Below are 23,531 nucleotides of genomic sequence, written 5' to 3' on the forward strand. Positions count from 1 at the left end.
TAATACCGGGTGGCTTACTGCACGCAGTTGCTTCCTAACGTTAGGAAACCGACATCTATGCTGCCTAGAATAGAATAATGGTAGAATAACAATGGCAGCATTCTAGGATAACAGGACGCAGGTAGGTGTGCTCGTGAAATGTGACACGAGTCTCCGTTTTTTTTTAAACAAGAAAATCAGTTGAACTAACACAGGCTGCGTGATGGCAAATACATTAAAAACACAGAAAAACGAAAATTGGCTCACCTCCCACATACTCCATGGTCCAATGCCAGTACAACAAACGTGGTATAAATGCTAATTGCCAATGTACTTGTTTAGAGAACAGACACCAAAACGATATAGACTTGTGCTACGTTACTTTGCTCCTTTATGATTTAGATGGCAGCATTTAAACAAGAACAGTGGTTGAATAACAGCACATCTCAGCTCACATTTCTCCCAAAGTCACTAAATTTGTTCCTGTGTGCCCCTAAAGACATCCACTCACATCTTGCTTTTCTGTCAACCACTGGTAATGTAGAAACACCCAGCAGTTTGAGATTCCAAAGCTTTACATGTAAATGTGTTTTGGCACTTTCAGGAATGACTCTGTGCAAGTTCCTGTAGGTTGAAATAGTTTGTACAGTGCCTACAAGTCTTAGACACACACACGCAAAATCTGACAGTCTTTCTCTAATCAAACTGTACATGTAGGTGACATTCTGCGCAACGACCTTGAAGTAACAGAAAAAGCTTACTGTTTGTGAAAGGTCACTCTGTGCAGCATCACTGTAGTAGCTGAAAAAGCTTCCTGTACATGAAGAGTGTCTCTGCGCAGCATCCATGGAGCTTCTTGTTGAAGTTAACTCTAGAGGTAGAGTACAGCACGCTTGTCTGGGGGCTGTCCGGTGTGATGGACACTGGTGGGGCTTCTTGGCGTGCTTGTTGTGTCTTGTTCCTGTTATCTGCGCCAGTCGTTTTCTCTCTGTTGTAGCCTTTTCCCCACCTGTTGTGGAAGACATCTTCAGGTTTCTTCAGGCTACTTTTACCACTTTTCGTGCATGGGGAGGTCTCCAATTCGTCGCCAAAAATAATGTAGTAAACACGCCACGCTGGTATGATGTAAACCAAGTAGGTTTATTCACAGGTTGGTTAACGGGTAGTAAAAAGTCTTCATCAAGTAATCAAAACAGATATATAAGTCCTGTAGGTGGTAAAGCACAGCCCCACCAGGAGCAGCCTGCGAGCTGCTCAGCCCCTCTCACCAACTGTCATTCTTCATCCAGTCACCCAGGCATTCTACACAAGGGCCACACACCAACATTCTACCCAGAACACACACACACAGGCTGAGCAGCTAGGGAAAGAGTAACATATAAGAAATACCATGACATGAGAATACTATAGACTGCCTATACAAATGTGCCTGAATAAGAATCTCTTGCACCTCATTACTAGAAGTAATTTGGGGATGTCCCTCAGCAATCAAGTGTACTATACACACAGCTCAATAAATTAATAAAATGCAAAGGATCCTATCCTGTGAGTGGCAGCTCTAGGACCGGTGTTCAACATCTTCTTTGGGAATGATGAGCAAGACCCAAAAGGTTCTGTACCGGGACCCACCTATCCTAGAGATGCATATCCTGCCCTGGGAAAGGAAGGAGTCTATGTGAGGTTTCTCTGGCTCCATTGCACCATACAACACATCCTTCAACTGGAACTGTTTCCGGAACTAAACCTAGAAAAGCCAAGAGAATGATGTGGTTCTGTTCGAAGACTGAGGGTCTAAATGGAGTCTATCCAGGATACTGCTCCTCGCTGCCCACGTACATGTCCGCATCAAATCTTCCTAAAGCATAAGAACATTTTAAGGATTCCCTTCATATGATTGAAACTGACAAGCAAATGATGGATAGTAGCTGCGATAATTGAGAGCAGACAGAGTGATCGAACATGAAATAGAAAGAATGCTTTGCTAATCTGTTGTCTGTCACAGGCAGCTCTTCTAACTACATAAAATGACCATGTTTAGAAGGTTGGTAACAATTTCCAGTTTGTTAACCATGTTATAGCTCAAGAACGGATGCTGTGGGCTGCATGAAGATGTCAAGTACATGTATAAGCTGGAATCCTCCATGAGTGCTGCAGCTGGGTCAGAAGTGGAGGCAGGAGTCCATCCAGTACAGCCAAGCCTTGCCATGTGCAGCGCAGACCCCTGGGGAGTGACAGAAAGAACTGGAAGTCACTAAATGCTTGAACAACCTACATCACTTGCATCACAAACTCTGCCAACTGACATAGTGCACCCTCTACACCAAACTACATCAAAACATCAGTCCCTAAACGCAAATGCATGTCTTTGGTGTGCTTTAGAAACACCGCACTCTCACTCTGGGGGCCTGTCGCATGTCTAGTGACGCCTATATTTCCCTCCTGCATCACACACAATGGAAAAACAATCATCAAAAAAAAATTAATAACTATAACGCTCCACATACCGTTACAAATATCACAGAAACACTTTTTACTCAGATGGCATCAGAGAAGGTTTTAGAGCCAACTACACCACCAGGATTCACACCACTGATCTCAGTTTCCCTTCTTAACATCATTCAAACATACCCTCTGGTTCCAATAGGACCCATCTTAACTCTTACTAACCTTTTTAATCTCATTAATTTCCAAATATACAGAAAACCCTTGGTAAAATGCATCAGATTACTTCCTTTTAAAGAGTTCTCTAAAATTAATCGTCACTGTTGATCGGGGTGTCAGTGGAGGCCACATAGATGCTGGGTGATGGGGTCATGTCGTGGGATGCCGAGGACGAATTTGAGAGCGGTGTTCTGGAAGATCTAGAGTTTTTGGAGGAGGGATTTGTTGATTTCAGCGTAGAAGGCATTTCCATAGTCCAGTCTGCTTATTATGAGTGCGTGGGTCACGGTCTTTCTGGATTGGGGGGGGGGGGGGGTTCATTTTAAGGCCTAGTGAAGGATGCAGAGGGTGTTGAAGCTTGTGAGGAGACAGCATTGCCCTGTCAGGTCATGGTGAGGGAGGAGTCGAGTATGATTCTGAGGTTCCGGGCGTGGTCCACGGGAGTGGGGGTTGCCAAGGGCAGTGGGCCACCAAGTATTATTGTCCCATGCTGAGGGGGTGGGTCCAAGGATGAGGACTTCTGTCTTCTCCGAGTTGAGCTTCAGGCAACTGCTGCTCATCCAGGATGTGAGGTTAGCAACGTACCCAGGTCTTGCACACCTTAGCATTTGCTGAGCACACTACCTAATCCTTGACAGCAGCCTCAACATTCCCGTTCCCTACCACTATTACTCTGTGTTGATGCATTTAAAAGGGGTTTTCATAAGCCAAGTTAATTATTCTATGCATGAGGAAGACAGACAGACCATCCTTCATCAGCCCCAAATGCATTCCCTTTCTCTGCTGTCCATAGTTAGTGCAGCCATTCTCAACCTTCAGCCACCCTCATAATGAACGTCTCAACTACTTGTATGAAAGTACACCATTATCTGTAGCACATTCCACCTCAGTGAAGTACCAATCACTTTCAGCAAACACCACGAAGCTCCCAAAAACCTCCTTCCATTTCTCTCAAAAGCTGCACCAATTTACCTTTTTCAAATAATCACAAATCGATATGCCTGTGAGGCTATCGATCATACAGCTTAGGATCGGTAGGATCCTTTTCTAGGTCCCGTGGTGGTAATAAAATACATCAAAAATGGTGATCAACTGCACTCTTGAAGAGAATGGTTCTGGCACTTTTCTAGCTCATGAATAGCTATTGGACATCTTTCTGATGAGCAAGTCATTTACTACCGAAGCCAAGCATTCCTATTTAGATATTGAATGTCCAAGATTACAGTGGTCAATCAGTCAGAGGTTTCTCTAGGACACAATGAGGGCTTGGAAAAGAGAAAAAAAACAGTATGACACAAACTAAAGACACCAAATAAAAAACCGTTGAGGGGGCGGAGGCATTTTCAATGATCGTTTTTCCTGGGCGTCCTGCAACTTACTTCTGAATCGCAGCTAGGAGTATCGGCTGCAGGATTCACAATTGTTAATAGGCCGTATTGAGGAAGAACCCTAATCGGTGGAGAGATAATAGGTAACTTCACACTGGTGTTTGTAATCGCATGAGCGACTTCGGTTTCTTCAGTCGGAGATTAGACAAAATGGCAAGAGTGAGTGACACATCTGGGACCAGGATGTGGCTAGTGTGAGAAGTGCGTCCTGTTTCCTACGACCATGTACACTTGGCAGCCCCAGATGTACATATTAAAGGCCAGAGACGTACAATTACTAAACTGAAGGAACGTGGCAACAAACTGGAGAAATTGAAAATATTTGTTATTGTTATCTGGATATGGTTGGGTTTTAGATTTAGATGGCAAGGCCGTCACACACCTGAATTGCAGATGGATGTGTGGGGCACACAGATGAGTAGATTAAAGGACTGCGGATCTTCAAGCATGGCAATGCTTGATTCAATTCTGGGACAGTGAATCGGAAGATATGAATCGATCGTCCCTGCCCAACTGCCCTTGTCACATAATGGTGACGAGAGTTTACATGCTTCCACGTAGGGCTCCAAGCTCTGGTTCTAAAAGAGAGGGGGAGTCATAATCGTAGTAGTTTTTAGTCAGCCCATCCTCAGGAAGGAAAGCAGCTAACCAAAAGGCAGACTTGCAGATGGAAGACAGTCGTATATTATGGTTTCTAGATTTCAGAGCTGATGGATAAAACAAAAGGGTCTGCAGCAACCCCATAAGCAGTTTATCGGTTTTGGAGGGGGAGGGAGGAGTTGGGGGGTCATGTACTTTAGGAGACCATCACAGCTCAAGGTGAACCCTGGCGGAAAATCATTTCTAGTCAACAAAGCCGAGGCATCCAATAATGGATTGTCAGGACTGTAAAAGCTGTCCGATGGGAGATGCTGATTCAGTCACAAGGAGTCTGGGCAACCAGGAGGAAGAGATGTGAGATTTCGATCGATAAAAAACATAGCTTATCTGTTTCTCCATGCCACCATTAAAACTAATTATAGAATATGGAAGGCTTTATAATGTAACGAATGGGTGACACCCTAGCCCTCCCTTAGTCGGTGCACTGTGGATTGCATCAGTTTAAAACTCTTCCCTCCCTTGATATACGATGTCCAGAGGTCTTGTAAGTGAGTAATGTCCTTATGCTAAAAGCACTAAAAAACGGGAAAGGCATATAGTATTTTTGGACAAAATTTCCAACTTGAAGGGCATATTCATGCTTACTCAAAATAGCGAATGGTTCTTCCAGGCACCCATAGATGCTTAGTGGAACAGAAAAAGATGGGAAAACTATCGGTTGCACATAAAATAGGGTTGTCATCAGTCTAGTGCTCACGTGCAGGATTTCGAAACAGTGTATGAGCCTATAGAGTATGGAGCATTGGCCACTATCAATCCCTCTTATTTGTGAATGTTCATTCAGAACCCTGATTCCTCTTGGAATTTCTCCAATTGTCTAATAACTGATCTCATGGATCGTACTGGTTCAGCGAGGTTAAGTTGGACATAGACTGTGAATACCGTCACTTTAAAAGTCTTCTGTCCCATCCCAATAGCTCAGATGTTGAGATGTTTCCTAATCCTCTGCAAGTAGGGCTCTATAACCTGAGCAAAAAGTTAAGATGGGGGGTGGGGGGCACTTTTCCCTAGTCCTTTTCTAGATATCATCCTTTGCCTGCCGTCTCCCATTCAGAAAAAGTCATGCTTTTATTTGGTGTTGGTAACTAGCCAATATACACCATGTTAAGTATGGGCCAAATCCCATAAACCTTAACACACTAGTCATTTATTCCCAGTCCACCCAATAAATGCTTTATCAGCATCAAGAGAAAGCAGCATAGCCTCTCTCGCCATTTGACTGGTGAGATCTGTCAGGTGAAAGGCCGTCTAGGTACTATCGCTCGTGCCTTGCCCTTTAATGAAGCCAGTTTGACTAGGGTAAATAAAAGACTGTAGAAGGTCTTCCAAACTAGTGGCCCATATATTTGTAAATAACTTCAATTCTGCCTTTAATAGGTATATTGGGAGGTATGAGGTACACAAGATGCTGTCTTTGCACAGCTTCAAAATCACTGGCAACTTGTTATTGTTGCCTTTTACATGGCTGGGGAGACTTCCCATGTGACTCGAAAACCCTTGAAGACCTCCATTAATAGAGGTAGTAGTTCATAAATAATTGGACGTATGTATTCAACTGATTTTTTTGCCATTAATACTGTTTACCTACCCCATGTGGATAACGGGTTCCCTTCGTCACACTGGGCGCCTACTTAAGAGTTGGAATTTCGTTTCCTTAATTTGGAATTTCGTTTCCTTAATTCGAATTGCCTTCTATAACATGAATCTGATTGAACACTTCATAAATGATTGTGACATGACATTTTTGTACTTTGTACTTTTGTACTTTGCTATGACTCTATATATTGCAATGTTCTAAACTGTGCCACAACCAATAATGCCCGGTCCAAATTGGAAAATATTGCATAATGTGGACACGTGTGTTCAATGACACTCGGTTCTGGCAAGCACCATACCCCTATTTCCCACACACTATTATCCCCTTTCATATTTCCAACATGGTTATTATGCAATGATTACATAATGGGTTTGCATTTATTTCTAATTCCTGTAAGTATTATTATTTATGGCTTGAAAAATGTATATGTTGTCTTTCGTGTTTTCGTTTTCTTATCAGCCTTGAAAAAGACCCAGGCTTGCATGTCGTAGGGGGCAAAACGTGTTGGCTGTGTTACCATCAATAAGTCGAACACAGATGTTTCTGACACCAAGAATCATCCATGACCATAGGATCGTGGTTAAATAAATGAATAATTATAAAGCATCACATAGAATCTTTTGATTAATTATAAAACAATTCTTATAAAATGTTTTAGTGAACTCGCCTTGGTCAACTATATACAATTTAGATTACAATGGGTGAGGGGTTCCCCATTTCAAAGTACGAGTGTTCACCAATATACCATCATTATAGCAGGCCGGGCCAATTATCAGGATTTCTGACCACTCTGATTCTTGGCTAAGTTGTCTGGGGCCTTATTCTTGGTGGTGATCTAGCTCTGTCACATTTATGCCCTCATGTCTGCAAGAGGCTCCCAAATGAAACATCTCCTTAAGTGTTGGAGTCTTTTCAGTCTCCAAGAATGGTGATTAACGGCAGAGTCTCCAAAGAAGGCAAGTGGGTAATTCTCTCTCACCACTTCGGGTCCACCTTTCTTCAAGTTTTCAGCAGGCCTACAATATCAGACAGTTATAGAGGCAGCTTTCACAATGCCATTCACTGGTTCCAGAGAATGGGTCACCAAGCAAACCACCCGGAAATGTGATCACCAAAGGCCAACCTGTTGGTTAACAGGGGACCCGAGACAGGGGCACACCATATCTTGCAAAATGTTTCAAATGGGGCTTACAGTTTCTCAGTGTTCTGTAGAAATATTTTGGGTAACTCAGGGATGACTCTAGGAAAGCTCCAACATGGCCACCCAGGCTCAATCCTCATACTCCCTCACCAGTCAAGCAAATGTATTTGTCCCTAATCCAGGTTTGTCAGACCTTCCTGCACTTACTCCATCGTGTGCTGAGGATCAACATTTCCACATTAACATAGGATTTATTGTTCTTGTTGGGTTCACTGGTAGAGGGACCGCCATCCAGCTTAACACCACCCTTTACTTTCAATCCTGTTGCTAATGTAGCACAAACCCCCTCATGCTGTGATCACTGGGGGTGAATGGGCACACTGTTTAAGCGATCTCATGGCCACAGGGGCCACCTTCCTGCTCTCAGGCCTACCACTGCATCATCCTCCTACGCCCACCTTCTCCTTGCCAGCTTCATGCACCAGGGGGTACTCGGAGGTAAACCTCGGGCTGTGCTGCTCTTTTCCTGCCATCCCTTGTCGGCCCTCGGGGGCCTTGCATGTGTGACTTGGGTTCAGCAGCTCACTGTCGAGCCATCCCCATCTTAGAGACCACGTGGGCCCAATTGTTATATGCAGTGTGAGTGGGTTTCAGGTACAGGGCTTCCAGGTATGCCACTGCAGGGATCCCAGAACTGCTGGTAATGGTGGCCACCGCCTCCATGCCTACAGGCCCATTGTGAGCTCACTCACCTGGGAATTATCCCAAGATGGCAACCAGCCCCGCTTAACTATCTCCTTTTGAAAGTGACGTTTAGGGCAAGCAGTGGAACTGTACAACTCTTTTTAAAGCCCCATTGCAGTCGGCTTAATCTTTTCTCACTGCTGGACAGCTGCCTTATTGAAGGCTCCTGAGACCTACAGCAGCCATTAGTGGGTCTTTAAACCCATAGATCTGGCACGTGCTTCATGTCCCCAATGTCATTATTTCACAATTGGGAGGTTCGGCGGGGTTCCCCCTGTCACAATGACAGGTAAATCTAGGCACAGCTAGAGATCAAGATCATACGTTTGCCATTTTTCATGCGAGTGGCCACACCCTCCTTTTTTATACAGATCACCCAAAACTGCAAATCTATATAGTTGGTCCCTTGTTCTGTATTTCTTGGTCAGAGCAGCTTTGCTCCATTCTGACAAGTCTGCTTCCTAGCAGTAGCATCAGCCTGAAAGAGTCCTTTCTGTGGGATCTGGTGCTGCATAGCTTCATTTGGAATGAACTAATGAGCCAAGTATTTAAAAGGGTGTTGCTCACCTAAAATACATCTATGCACTAGTAGGGTAACAGTCGCAAGGTTTGAATAGGGGAATGCAGGTGCCATACCCCATGTGGTGCTTTGTGGACTGGGCATAATGTTTCAAAGCTAATTCTGTGCTCTACAGGCTGGTAGAGCAGCTTCCTCCTGTCTTCTGTAATATGGCCAAATATGCATAACTTAGACACCAAACTGACCACCATGTTCCGGAATAGCTGCAGTCTGGTTAACAGTCTCGAAAAGATCCCTAAATAGTCTATTCTCGTGGTGAGATATGCAGGACCAGATTTCTAGTGGAATTACTTTTAGACTTTTCTTTAAATGCTTCAGTTGGTGAAAACAAACTGATTCCATCACATTAACTTGGGATTCTAAAGGGAGATCTTTATCAAACTTGAATCCCACGTTTTTCACCGCGATCGGACCTGCTACTAGTACCCAGAGCCACAAACCGGCTTTCCATCAGGAGGTGAAATAAAAGATCAGAACCTCAGAATTAGCAACATTTAATATGGGCATACTACTGTTCATCCAGGCTTGAATTACTTACTAACAACATGCAAGATGGGGCAATCGAACTTAAAGGAAAGCTGTGTGTGTTGTTGGAATATGACATACAGTCTATTCCAAAAGAATGAATGATATTGATAAGGGCTCGGTGTAATTATTAATCTAAACAGGGGGCACAGGGGAGCCGAGAGGGACTCCAACAATGAACGGCACATGATTTCAACCTGAAAGGCGCAAGGGATGAGGATTGGTTGCCGCCTGTCAAAAAAGAGGAAACCCAAGTAAGCACCATCTCCCTAATGGGGACATCAGACAATCGCAATACAATATGGGGCGATCCTGGGCAGTTGATAAATGTAAAAAAACAAGGATTTCCTCAGAGGGAGGAATAGGCTTAACTTACCTAGGCTAGTAAGGTATGTACAAACATTGTTTTAGTAGAATGTGCAGACACCATTTATTGTGTAATCTTTGCATCAGTTTAGCAAACCCATAATTTGATTCAAAATATAGGTGCCACAACAAAAACAGCACAGCAACATAAGTGAGTAAAGTGTGCATGTCCTATTTACAATATATGCACTGCTACTTGATACAACTTTAACAACAAGACTTAAAGTTAGAGTAAATTTTTACATTATTTCCATGTATATCAGACCACTACTGATATAGTTGACTTTTCAACCTTAAAGCAAATGTTACAGGGTCATCATCAGGGCCAGCGTGGTAGCAACCCAATTAGTGCAATGGCTGGATTTAAGTATTGATGATGCACAAGAATAACTGGACACCATAAAAAATAAAGAAAGACACCAAGCAATTGATATGAAGATACAGTCATGTGATCAGTGAAAACCGGCCAGCTTAAAACTTTTCTGTTCCAGTACAAGTTCAAAAGACCTTTATTCGAATTTCATAAAATTCATAAAAGTACCACATAAAAAAACAACAATTCATTTGCAAAACACATTATTACAAGATTATCAAGATTAAAAATATATAATACAATATGATACAGTTCTAGTGAGGCAAATTTCAAGGATTTTCCATCATTTTGCGCACTCGCGTTAACAGTCTCAGTAAAGTGCTAGTGCGAAAAATTAGTTAATCTGAGTCCAAGGAAACCAACATCAAATAAGACTTTTCCAGCGAGAGGGGTCGATGTTTCCTAAAATATGGAGTTAAAAACCAATTAATATATCTTAAATAAAATTTACAGAAGAATAGGAAGTGCAAATCATTCTGTGTGCCGACACCATCACACGGGCATGGGTTGAAGTCAGTGCTATGTCGATAGCCCAGAGGGAAGGACAACAAAAATTTCACTGAACCCGCTCTTAAACGAAACAAAAGTGATCTCTCCCAGTTGGTCATAGGTAGAGTGAGGTAGGGCGGGAGTGGGTATCTGCACAATTTGTTTCCCATATATTTTGCAACAGTTGATTTTATTGATTCTCTTCCCATCCTTTCAGATTCAAAAAGTGCATACAGTGCATGTTTAACCTCTGTTTTATCCTTGAGCTCAATCTTGGAGGGGTCGGAGAAAAGATCACCTTTGCCCACGGCACTTAGTGATTTAAAAACTCCTAAGAGCCATGGGATCTTCATGCCACGGTCACAATTTAAGCAATCTTTTATAATATTTTGTGTGAGAGTGGCTGAATTATTCCTCCAGACCTTAACCCAAAATAATGCTGGTCTAGCCCTGATAAAATCACATACATAGGGGAGGTTTAGTTCATTATGACAAATAAAATCAGAGGATGAGATTGGGGCGCCCAGTATTTTTCTGCAAAAATGGCTTTCTTCCCGCCTAATGCATGCGCTGTCTCCCAACCCCCAAACCTCTGCTCCATATGAAGCTACTGGTAAGCTCTGTAATCTAAATATTTTTAAAATAGCTCTTGTGGCACCTATTTTCTTCGGGCGAGGCAAGCTCAGAATAGAATTGGTGGCTTTCGAGAACTTGCTCGTGGCGTGGGCCAAGTGCCCACTCCACGAGCCGTTCGCAGCGAAAACCAACCCTAAATAAGGAAACGTAGGGACAGATTCGAGTTTGTCTGTCCCTATGTGTATAGTATTGAGCTTCCGCTTCCCAGGGCCACATGACATGATAAAAGACTTTTTAAAATTTACACGCAGATCTAGTCCCTCCATACGTTTGACAAAACTTTGAACAAGTAAACTGAGGGCATTTGGTGTGCGGGCCATAAGCACCGCGTCATCTGCGTATAATAAAACTGAAAGAAGTTTCCCCATAATTATCGGTACATCGCTGGTGACTTGTTTGAGGGTTCCAGATAGGCCATTAATATAGATGATAAACAGCAGGGGTGCTAAAACGCACCCGTCTCACCCCCCTACCAATATAAATGGCTCCAGAGACCTCTCCGCCCATTCCAATCCGGACCTGTGCTTTTAGATCAGTGTGTAGATAAGCCAGGAAATTAACAAGGGTCTCATCTAGGCCATAATTCAATAAGATAGTCCAGAGTTTAGATCTATTCACTAGATCGAAAGCGGAAGAGAGATCCATAAAAGCAAGGTAAATGGGAGACGATCGAGGGATGTTATACTTATCAATTATCAATTTTAAATTCAAACATTGCTCTACTGTCCCCACCCCGCTCCTGAATCCCATCTGACACGGGTCTAATAACTCTGTGTTTTCAGCCAATTCAAGCACCCTGTTATAGATTACTCGTCCCAAGATCTTTAGGGTGTTATCCAGAAGGGAGATTGGACGGTAATTAACTGGGTCCGACCTATCTCCCTTTTTAAAAATTGGGACGATGGTGCTGGTTGCCCAGGTGGTGGGCATGGGCACTGTTGGCAGACTGTTAAAGACATTGACTAGGATTGGTGCCCCTAAATCTGGGCTATACTTAATATCGATGGGCAGACCATCGGGCCTGGAGCCTTGTTTCCAAGACTCTCTTTTATAGCTGTTTCAACTTCATGGGCATCAATCTGTAGGCCACTCAGCTGTCCTAGGCTGTAAGTCATCGCCTCCTCAGGTGGGGCAGCATACATTTTTGAAAAATGGGCCTCCCAAACACTGCTAGTTATGTTGCAGCTAATTGGTGTTAGCTATTTACCCATTTCTCTAGTTTTCATAACTGCCGACCAGAAGGGCCCACTGCTCCCCAGATTGGCGCTGGCGACCAGTGAATCCCACTGTTCTGAAAGCAGTGCGGCCTTTCTACCTGTTATTGTGAGTTTATACTGTTTCCTGGCTGTTTGGACAGCCATAGTACACCTGGGGTTAGTGGAGAGTGCCCTTCTTAAGTCCCTATTTGCCAGTGAACAGGCAGAGTCGAACCATCTTGGTTCTGTCTCTACCCTTGGTAGAGGGACTGACAGAAGAGTTTTTATGGCTGAACATAGTTTGCCAAAGTCGGCAATTATCCTATGATGATTGCCGTCCATGAGTAAACAGGAGCTAATCAGGTGGGGATGATTAACTTGTGTAGTATTCAAAATTGCCCCACTATCAATCCCCCTCCATTTTAATCTCAGGCCATCAGCCGAGGGTGTAATATCTCTTGCGCCATTTATATTTGAGTAAACAGAACTAGGGGCTACATCTAGGGTGGCTATTAATGGGTTGTGATCCCCAAACGATGTCTCCATCACTCTAGATTTGACTACACAATCAATTAGATGGGGCGTCATAAAGATGTAATCAATGGTGGAACTGAGGTCCCTGCCTCTGAATGTAGGAGCATGGGGAGCACTTGAATTATGGCCTATTTCCATGGCATCACCAAGGTTGAACTCAGATAAAATATTCCCTAATTCAGTGCCCCTTCGTTCTGCTTGATCTGAATAGGTCCTGTCCTTAGTCCCAGATTCTATAGGTATCTTTGCATTGAAGTCACCCCCAATCAAGATCCCTGTCCCAACATCTAGTTGTAGGCTAGATTCCAAATTATGTAAGGTCTTTGAAAGAGCCTCAAAGTTTTTGTTTGGTACACAATTAAAATCATTATTGTAAAAATTGATTAAATAAATCCTGGTCTTTGTTTTATATTCCAAAATTTGAATGTTCAGATTCCCTCTTGACAAGTCTCTGATTGTGCCACCAGCCAGTGTCTTAATCCCTATAAACAAACCACCCACTGCTCGGCCAAGGCTGGGTTTAGGCGCTGTTACACTAAAACAGTGGTATCCCTCGATGTAAGGGTTTTCAACAGCCCAAGTCTCCTGAAACATAACAATGTCAATGTCATCAATTGTCCTAACCCATTCAGGGTCTGAAAGCCTTGCTTCTAATCCAGCTACATTCCAGCTAAGGATTTTCAGGCCGCAATGGCCGCGGTGTCTAGTGGGCTTGGTCCTAAGATTCCTCAGTATATTCACATCCAGATCAGGCGATGATATTCCCGGGTCAGCATTGCCTGGTAATGCGAATAAACATTCCTCGTTGCTGTTGCCAACTGCTGTGAGACCACTATTGGTATCCGTGGCACCAAGTAATTTTCCCTGGGTTATAATTTCTTCCTCTATTAGATGGCACCCCTTGTAATCATTGCTTGTAGCAGTACTTCCAGTATTGTCACCTGCCCCAGTAACCAGTCAATCCAGGTCATCTAAGTTTGAGAAGGCCTGTTCAAACCTATTATAGGTTGGGATATTAAATAGTGGCCTTAATTCATTTTGATACATGGACTGGTTGGGGATAATTGTAGGATAAAATCTATCCCTGTGGTCATACTGGGGCATTATGGGAGAGTGGGTATAGTGCAGCTGATGTGCTAACATTGGGGCCTGGTGGCGCAATAGAGGGCCCTTCAGGGAATTAACGTCCAGGTTCTGGCGAAAGGGTGGGGACCTATTCCCAGCACCAAAATTTAAGTCCCGGGAGGGCACAACAGAGTTATTTGCCATATTTGGCTTAGGAGGAATCAAATGTCTATAAAAATAGCCCAATGGGAGCAGGGTGGCATTGAATTCCCATGGTGAGGGTAATGGTGCACTAGCCAAGGTTTTTTCCGCCCATTGAGGGTTTTTAAAATTTACAATAATGCAATCCCCCTCAAACTTTTTCCTCAGCGGGCCTACCCATCCCACTCTCTGGGTGTGAATAATCTCCCTTGCCCCTTCCATTGGGAAATTGCAATTTGCAATTAACCAGTGTAGGGTCTTATTTTTGAGGGATATCGAAGTTTCTTCCTGATCCTTCCTAAGTTTAGAAACATTAACTAGGACCAGCACGTAGGCCCCGCATTCGGGCGGCAGACTAATGTGTGGAGGAATCTGCCTCGCATTAGTTGCCATGTTTTGAGCGGGGTAGACCCTTAGGGGATTTTGGGGGGAATTGTTAGTTTGACTAGTTTGGATTTCCTTACTTTGTGCGGTGTCTGGCCCCTTCCCTGGCTGTGTGGCTACCATAGTCTTATGGGAATTGGCAGTGGGATTATCAGTAGTGATAGTGTTTGCTGCTGGTTGTTTAGCAGCAGTTCCCTTACATGGGGCTTGTGGTGTTTTAGGCTTTACAACCGTGATGGGGGCTGTATTATTCTTAGATCTAGATCCCATACGGTTTGGAGCACCGTCACTAGGAGTGTTTTTAGTGGGTGCGCTTAGCTCGGCTAGTTGTTTTTCAATCCGTATGAGTCTAGATTCTATTGGGGACAAGTAGATGCTAAAAAGTTCACCCATTCTTTCCAACAGGTGGTCATTTACAGCATCTACATCAGATTTGTCCCCTATGCCCTGCGGCGCCCCATGGGACACTTAATTTTCTATTTCTATTGCTGCACTCATTCCACTCATTCCATCTACATTTGTGTGTAAGTTAGCGACTTTCCTGGCCTTTTGCTTTGGCGCGCTGTACTTTCTAGCTTTTGACCTGCTGAGCTGTATTGTATGTTTAGTCTGTTTTTGTAGTGCGCCTTCCCGATTGCCCCTTAATTGCCTTATGCCATCTACAGCGACTAGTGTGGGGTCAATAGGTAGGTCCGGGGTCCTTTCCAGGTCCGTAGTAGAATCTAGGACAGAGTCTATTAGGGGGTTTGATGCAGATAAATTGACTTCATTTGGTATACTATGAATGTCAGCACGAATAGCAGTTGTAGGACCAGCGTTGGTATTTCTGGCCTGGGCTTGTGTTCTTGCTGATGCAATGAGGCCAAGAGATGATCGTCTGGCTGAAGCTAGATCTTGCGAAACCCTACGCTCCAGAAGTGTGATGCCCTGGTTCATGCCGTCATTGGCCCTTGTTATGAAATTGTCTATTGGGCCTGTCACTGGGGCCCCCCCAGCTGCTGTTTTGCTCCTGGTGCCCCTAGTAGTCATAATGATAGTTTTGGATACGCTTGTATTTATCACAGATAGAATGTGGTTCAATTCCAAAACAGAAGATATTATGCTAGACTTGGGCCCTCACGCTCTCCTTGCTGGAAAGCAATAATGGTAAAAGAAACCCCTATAGGGTGACTATTGTAGGGGGGATGTATCTGGGCAAACCCAGCGGCGCGCTAATCACGATGCAGGGTGCTGATGCAAAATACAATGTAAGCAGTGGGTATAGTCGATCGGGTGGTAAAGCAAGCAAAGCAAAAAGCAATATACCATACAATGGGGACTATTAAGTCAACAGGTGCAGGGTGGTATATATGAGACTACTTGGCGATTGAAGATGTAATAGTCTGAGGGTCAATCCAAGTCAAGCAGGAAATATAAGGGGCACATACCTCAAAAGGCATACAAAGGTGATGTTAGGGGAGTGCGCCCGGCCCGGCCTCCTCGACCTCTGAGGGCCTAAGAGGGCCCGCCCTTTGCCCGGGCTTAGCCCGCGCGCGTCCCGCGGTGCGGGAGGTGTTCCCTCTGTTTAAGGCGCCTCCAGGCGCGCTGATGATCTCACTCCCGCGCCGGTAACAGGGGCAGCTGGGTGTTGTAGTTTAGCCCGGCCGTTGCCCTCACGGCGCTCGGGGCTTGCTGGCAGAGAAAGCGGCAGGACTGTGCAGGAGCCGCACGAGCCGTTGCCCTCACGGCGTGACCACTTCGCAAAAGGTAAGGTCCCAGTAATTAGAGCCCTTTGTTTCTGTCTGATGGCACCTTTTTTTTTAGTCATAGCGCCTGGACGCCTGAGGGCAGCTGCAGCGCTTTACAAATCTTATTTTCATTTCATTTAATTTAATTTCAATTATTCAGAACTCTGGCCAAACACTGCCAGGGCAGATTTTCACTGATCTTGTGACGGTGCGCACTTTACTCACTTAGTTTACTATTCACAGCGCCATGTTTTCAGAGCACCTATATTTTGAATCATAAATTATGGGTTTGTTATACAGATATAATAATTAGACATCAAATGATGTCTGCATACTGTAGCAAAAATATTTTACCTTACTAGTCTAGGGAGGTTAGGTCTATTCCTTACTCTGAAGTAATCATTGTTTTTGTACATTTATTGACCTCCGACAACCAGTCAGAGTGCTCAACCACGTTGAAGGCAGCCAACAAGTTAAGCAGGATGACACCCGCAGGCGGCCTTCATCATAACTGTTTCCAATGTCAGTCAAGACTGAGACCAAGTGTGCCCATGAGGCAATTGCTGATCTGAAGTCAGAATGGGCAGCATCCAGTGGATAGTAAGTCTCCAGATCTTTTACAAGCCACTGTGCTAAGTAATTTTTTTAGTTATGCATGATAAACGGGAGATAGGTCTGTAGTTGGCCTCTGATGTAGGGTTCCGATGATTTTTTTTCCATTAAGGTTGAGCTACACTTTCTTTCTAGGCCATAGGGAGGATGCCAGTAAAGAAAGTCTGTTTCAGAATGAGCATGGCAGGGGAGACCAAGGCCACCATTTCATGCAAGACTTTTATGGGACAGATGCCGCTTGGCAACCCCGAATTGATGCACAAAAGTAGCTGATGGGTCACATTCTTATGAATGCTAAGGATCACATAAAAAATGACACCAAAACAGAGTGCTCTTTCAGTGGGGTGAAGTCCTTTTTTATGCGGTCATATAATGCTTGCACTTTTTGTGTCTGACACCAATTTGTTACATACCTTTAGAGGGATGCAGCTCTTTGACTAAGCACTGAGGGTAATTATTTATCTGACCATTTTAAAGAGAGTGCGAGAGAAGTAGAAACTTTAAGGATCTTTTTCTCATGGTAGGCACTCTTTATCTGGTACATGCAGTCTTTAAAGTGTTTGAGTGTGAGTGTGAATCCAAAGGTTACTAACTGAGCAGGAGTGTAACTCCTGTGCCATTTTCTCTCTGACTTGCGCACTAACAGCCAGATTCATCAAAGGGAAATTGCGCTCGCAAAGGGCCAGCTTCTCAGAATCTGGCCCTTTGCGAGCGCAAGTTTTGCATTTGGGATTCATCATCCCAAATGCAAAAATCGCTAATACAGAATTTGCATTTTAGCGAGAAATAGCATTTAAGGAATCTTTATTTGAGATTCCTTAAATGCAATTCATGAAACTTTTAAAATTTGCGAATTCGCAATCTCCGGCCGCTATTTACCGCGAAGTCAAACCTCGTGGTAAATAGCGGAAACTTAGAAAAATGCACTTAAGTGCATTTTTCTAAGTTGTATGTTACACACACACACGTCCTTGGGACATGTGTGTGTGTAACACCAGCGTCCAATGTCATTTCAGGGGTGCAACAGGGTGTCCTTTGGACACCCCTGCAGCCTTGAAATCGCATCCTTATTTGCGATTAGCAAATTGCTAATCGCAAATAAGGATTGACTCCCCATTCATTCCTATGGGCCTTTAGGCCCATAGGAATGAATGGGGAGTTATTCCTTAATAAGGAGGCTGTAGGAATCGCAATTTATTTTGCGATTTCTACATGAATCCAGATTTTCAAGTCCTTAATAGCGATTCCTTAATAATCGCTATTAAGGACTCGTAAATCGGGGGCAAGTCTCTCTGTCTTGAGTACGGCTGCGAGTCAGGGACAGGAGGATCTTTTCATGAACATGCTTTAGAGGCACTGGAGATTGATGGATGTCCAGGCTGGAGCAGGCCAACAACTTATAGGAAATTGGTGGCACTAATCACATGGTGTGCCCCTTTCAATTTAAAGTTCCTTGACAAGCAATGCAGAGAGCATCTTCACAATTATTTTCGTCAAACTTTCTTCAATGAAGGGAGAAGCAACAAATGGTCAAAGTAGCGTGTATTGGGAAGTCACAGCACAGAGATCACACACTCCATTAATATGACTGTTAATGGAGATCCCCCAAGAGAGAGCAATCAACTACTTTCTACCTTTCTGCTGCCCATGGACTGTGGTGATATGGACAGAGGGGTCCCGGACTGGAAAGAATAATTTATATACAATATAGAAATTTATATAGACACTTAAACAAGGAAACGAATAGGGTTACGATGTTTTAATTCACAAAGCACCTACATTAACCATTTCATGGTTACTCAGTTTTTGAAAAAATTATTATTTTTTGGTTCATCAAGTTACTAGTGCCCACATAGGAAAGGAAGGGGAGTGCTGTGAAGGATTTAGGTGAACTAAAGAGAAATGCAAAAACAGTAATCAATTTTTTACACCATTGGTTAGTAATCATATATACATTCTAAACTGGTCTCCCTAATTCGGAGCCACATCAGAAATTAATTAGTCACTGTTTTTTTACAAAACAATATCTCCTTCTTTGGCTGTATGAATCTTGAATGACCATAGGAGTAAGAACAGGAGGATAGTCTACGTTTCGACCCTATGAGGGTGTAGGGTAGTTCGCCCTTACAATACGTGTCTTCATCAGGACAGGGGGGCGGTGGGCAAGACTCCCAGGGTAAGAAACAAAATAGGGAAGAGCTCAGAAAGGGTAATTAAAATCCCAAAATACCTAGGCGGGATTACCGCTTGGTCAGAACATTGGGAATACACTGTCAGAGGGACTATCATGATCATTAACATATTTACCTTGAAAGAGGAGGATCGATAGATTAGCCTTCCGGTCGTATCCAAATCGCCTCGATAAATATCTGATTGCGAAAAGGACTGTAATTAGGACAAAAATGCCAAATGGGCTGAAAGGTTGCCACATAACAGTTGATTTTAGAAGACGTAAATTGTGTAAGATTTACCTCCGGTCCCAGTCAATCAACATAATGGACGGACGTCCATTTAATTCTGATGAACAACTCCTGGCCACTTGCGATATTGTGTCACTCTACACTAGCATCCCCCAGGAAGAAGCACTGGTGGTGGCTACTATGGCTTTGGACAGACGTAAAGCACTGACACGTGTTCCTACTGCATTCATCATCCTGCTGTTAAAAATCGCAATGATGCGGAATTTCTTCATATTCCAGAATTGTTTCTACCTACAGACAAAGGGAGTGGCAATGGAGGCTGCCTATGCCCCAGAACTAGCAATAATTTTTATGTCCACTTTTGAAACCACCTTCATTCTTAATGACTCAAACCCATTCAGGTCAAACATATTAATATGGAGGCGGTACATTGACGATATCCTCTTTGTCTGGGCCGGCACAGATACTGAAATCACAAATTTCTTCACTTTGCTCAACAATAAATCCCAGGATATCCAGTTCACTATCCAATTTGATAAAACCAAAATTGACTTCCTGGATCTATCAATCATTGCTGAAGATGGAGCTCTGCATACGACCCTTTTTAGAAAATCTGCAGAACGCAACTCTCTACTTCAGTACTCTAGCCACCATCCGAGAAGTCTGAGGGATAATTTGCCCTTCGGACAATTTTTAAGGATTAGACGAAATTGCAGTAAAAAGGAGGATTACATGGAACAGTCAGAGAACTTGATGGACCGCCTCATTGAACGTGGATACCCTAAACGCCTGACTAAGAAGGCTCGTAAGAGAGCGTGGTTCAATCCCCGAGAGACATTACTCCAACCTAATGAACGCATCAATAATGAAGTTCAGTGTCTAATATGCATAACTACATTCTCGACAAAGAGCAATGAGATTAAAAAAGCTATGAATAAGCATTGGACAATGATATCGGAAGATGTGGGGTGTGAGTGCCCACCCTTGCATTCCCTTCAAGAAGGCCAAGAACATACGTGACCATGTAGTGTGCTCATTTTTGGACAATATGTCGACATCCACTATCACTTCACTCTGGAACCTTCCTCCGATTCTGGGTCATTTCAAATGTGGAAGTTGTAAGGCATGCCCATCTGCCATCCAAACCAAGGAATTCATTTTCAAACATCACCGCATAAAAATGAAAACTCACACCAACCAACACTGCAGACGTAATCTACTGCATTATCTGTCCCTGCGACCTGATTTATGTTGGTCATACGCAACAACGCATAAAAATGTGTTTCCTACAACATTGCAGCCGTGTCAGGTGCAAAGTGGCTGGTGCACCATTAGTCGAACACTGTATAAAAGAGAACCACCCTCCGGATACCCTAAGATGGATTGTACTCGAACAAGTGAAACTTGGTCCCAGAGGAGGTAACATCGCCCCGATTCTCAATGTCAGGGAACTGAAATGGATACAGTTATTTGATTCGGTACAGAATGGCTTGAACGAGTCTGAGAGCAGTTTTGCACAACTAGCTGTTCTTTGAAACTTTTATTTGACATCTCTATAAACATTCCTTTTACTGTTTTAAATATATCTCTTATCCATCTTGTCAGTTTGCTAAATGAATCACACTATGATAATGAGGTATGCATTTTACCACCTTGTACGGTAGGTACATGCATATATGCGATCTTACTAACATGATGGTTAAGTACGAGTAATCCCTATGCTGGTTATTTTTGTTATAACAACGTGCCTGTCAGGTACACCAAGAATGTATAATGGCGTTTCACTGTGTAATGTCTCTGATTTATCTGTCTTTCTACTGCCTCCTTTTAAAGAGAATCCACATTACTAGTAATATAGTTTTCTGGCCATTTAACCAGGGTCTTTCACGCATTTTCTGATGTCCAAGGAACCCTTTCTATAGCGTCCTTGGTTTTCCGGCAACTGTGAAAGTAGTCCATTTTTAGTGTCAGCATCTCCTAATATATACGTAACCACGCCCCAGGCTCTGACTTCCTGGTTACGAGAGCCGCTTCAACTGACAGCCTCGAGACCTCGCTTATGCAGAAATAATTTCTTGGAGAAGGTAAGCCCGCCATATGGGTAGTGCAGGAATCGAGTAGTACTTAACACGATCCAGAATCCTTCTAGATCAAGTACTCATGAGGCCGCGCCCTTTGTTTGTTTTTCCCTAGATACGATCTGTAGATACCGATCCCGACGTACCTAAACCGGGACCGGAGTTAAATCTTACACAATTTACGTCTTCTAAAATCAACTGTTATGTGGCAACCTTTCAGCCCATTCGGCATTTTTGTCCTAATTACAGTCCTTTTCGCAATCAGATATTTATCGAGGCGATTTGGATACGACTGGATGGCTAATCTATCGGTCCTCCTCTTTAAAGGTAAATATGTTAATGATCATGATAGTCCCTCTGACAGTGTATTCCCAATGTTCTGACCAAGCGGTAATCCCGCCTAGGTATTTTGGGATTTTAATTACCCTTTCTGAGCTCTTCCCTATTTTGTTTCTTACCCTAGGAGGCTTGCCCACCGCCCCCTGTCCTGATGAAGACCCGTTTTGTAAGGGCGAACTACCATACACCCTCATAGGTTCGAAACGTAGACTATCCTCATGTTCTTACTCCTATGGTCATTCAGGAATCATACAGCCAAAGAAGGAGATATTGTTTTGTAAAAAAAACAGTGACAAATTAATTTCTGATGTGGCTCCGAATTAGGGAGACCAGTTTAGAATGTATATATGATTACTGACCAATGGTGTAAAAAATTGATTACTGTTTTTGCATTTCACTTTTGTTCACCTAAATCCTTCACAGCACTCCCCTTCCTTTCCTATGTGGGCACTAGTAACTTGATGAACCAAAAAATAATAATTTTTTCAAAAACTGAGTGGTTAATGTAGGTGCTTTGTGAATTAAAACATCGTAACCCTATTTGTTTCCTTGTTTAAGTGTCTATATAAATTTCTATATTGTATATAAATTATTCTTTCCAGTCCGGGACCCCTCTGTCCATATCATTAACTACCCAGGTCCCAGTGACTCTATTGGGTTTAACCCTGTTGTTTGTAGCATGGACTGTGGTGGGCAGCATCCATACTGTAGTATGAGCGGGGATGCTTCCCTCAGTGTTTGCAAAAGGAGCTAAAAACACATGAGATATATCTTCTCTTGGACATTAGATACAAAGCCCCTGGGAACAAAAATAAGAACTAGTGTGAAATTATCAAACATTAGCCCGATGTCAGGGATGAGTGCTCATGAAAGATTTTTAACAGAACTTATTTCCTACAAATCTGACCTAACATATCTACAATAATCAATTATTGATCACAAAATAACAGGTTTCTGCACATCTCTAAGCCATAGAGGTCCATAAACTCATAAATATTTTATATTTAACCAAGGAAAAAACCCAGTCTCTAAGCACTTGCATCAATGGCAAGCACACATCTATGAAGTACTGCGCATAGGACAGTAAACAAATGTGGCATAAGACTCACAAAAGCTCTGCCTATAACAAAAAGCCAACTGTGTATTAGCGTATCGCACACTGCAATCATTTAAGTCTACAACAACCATTAGTGATGAGACTGTGAAGGTTTAGGTCAATGTTCGATTCCCTGTGGCTACAGAGTGCTGTTCCATCAAAGCAGGCAGGTGGAAGAGAGCCACTATCAAAGGATACGCGAAGAAGGACCTGCAAGTGTGCAAGAAGAATAACAGTGACAGGGGCTTAAGTCCTAAATCATCCCCTTTGTTTATTTTATTTATTTTAAAAGTTTTATATAGCGTTGGCTAGACCCGGAGGTATCAGAGCGCTTTACATGAGCATCAGATTATAGTTACAGGATACATCGTTACAAAGGTTACACAGTTCTTAGAGCATGGCAACATAGTTACTTGTAAGGTCGAGATAAGCAATAAGCACAAATAAGTAAGGGGAAAAGGAGGCAAGGTGAGAGATTCAGGGGAGGGGGGTTGGAGTAGGGGTGTGCTATAGAGCGCTGTACCTCCCCCCCCCAGTTTTGCGCATGGGCAAGAATGGTGCGCATGCACACATTACAATCAATCAATCAATCGCTTGGGGAGGGGGGTCCACTACTGCTCGAACAGCCAGGTCTTGAGCTGCTTCCTGAAGGCTAGGTGGTCCTGGGTCAGGCGGAGGTGGGTCGGGAGGGAGTTCCAGGTCTTGGCGGCGAGGTAGGAGAAGGACCTTCCCCCGGTGGT

General features: G+C 43.4%; 1 protein-coding gene across 3 annotated transcripts in view; it reads right to left on the reverse strand.

Annotated features, from left to right (window-relative positions):
• Positions 1-1,100: 1,100 nt before the first annotated feature.
• RSAD1 (radical S-adenosyl methionine domain containing 1) overlaps positions 1,101-23,531 on the reverse strand; it is a 151,276-nt gene continuing 128,845 nt past the window's right edge. Inside the window, exon 9 of one of the 3 annotated variants that reach the window (XM_078654455.1) lies at positions 1,101-2,200. In XM_078654455.1, coding sequence (XP_078510581.1) covers positions 2,092-2,200 — 109 coding nt within the window. In that variant the 3' untranslated portion in view covers positions 1,101-2,091. Of the gene's footprint in view, positions 2,201-10,278; positions 10,417-23,531 lie in introns of those variants that run through there. The other 2 variants (XM_078654456.1, XM_078654454.1) reach the window with 2 other exon arrangements.

The sequence above is a fragment of the Lissotriton helveticus genome, chromosome 7, assembly GCF_964261635.1.
Source record: "Lissotriton helveticus chromosome 7, aLisHel1.1, whole genome shotgun sequence".
NCBI classification, from domain to species: domain Eukaryota; kingdom Metazoa; phylum Chordata; class Amphibia; order Caudata; family Salamandridae; genus Lissotriton; species Lissotriton helveticus.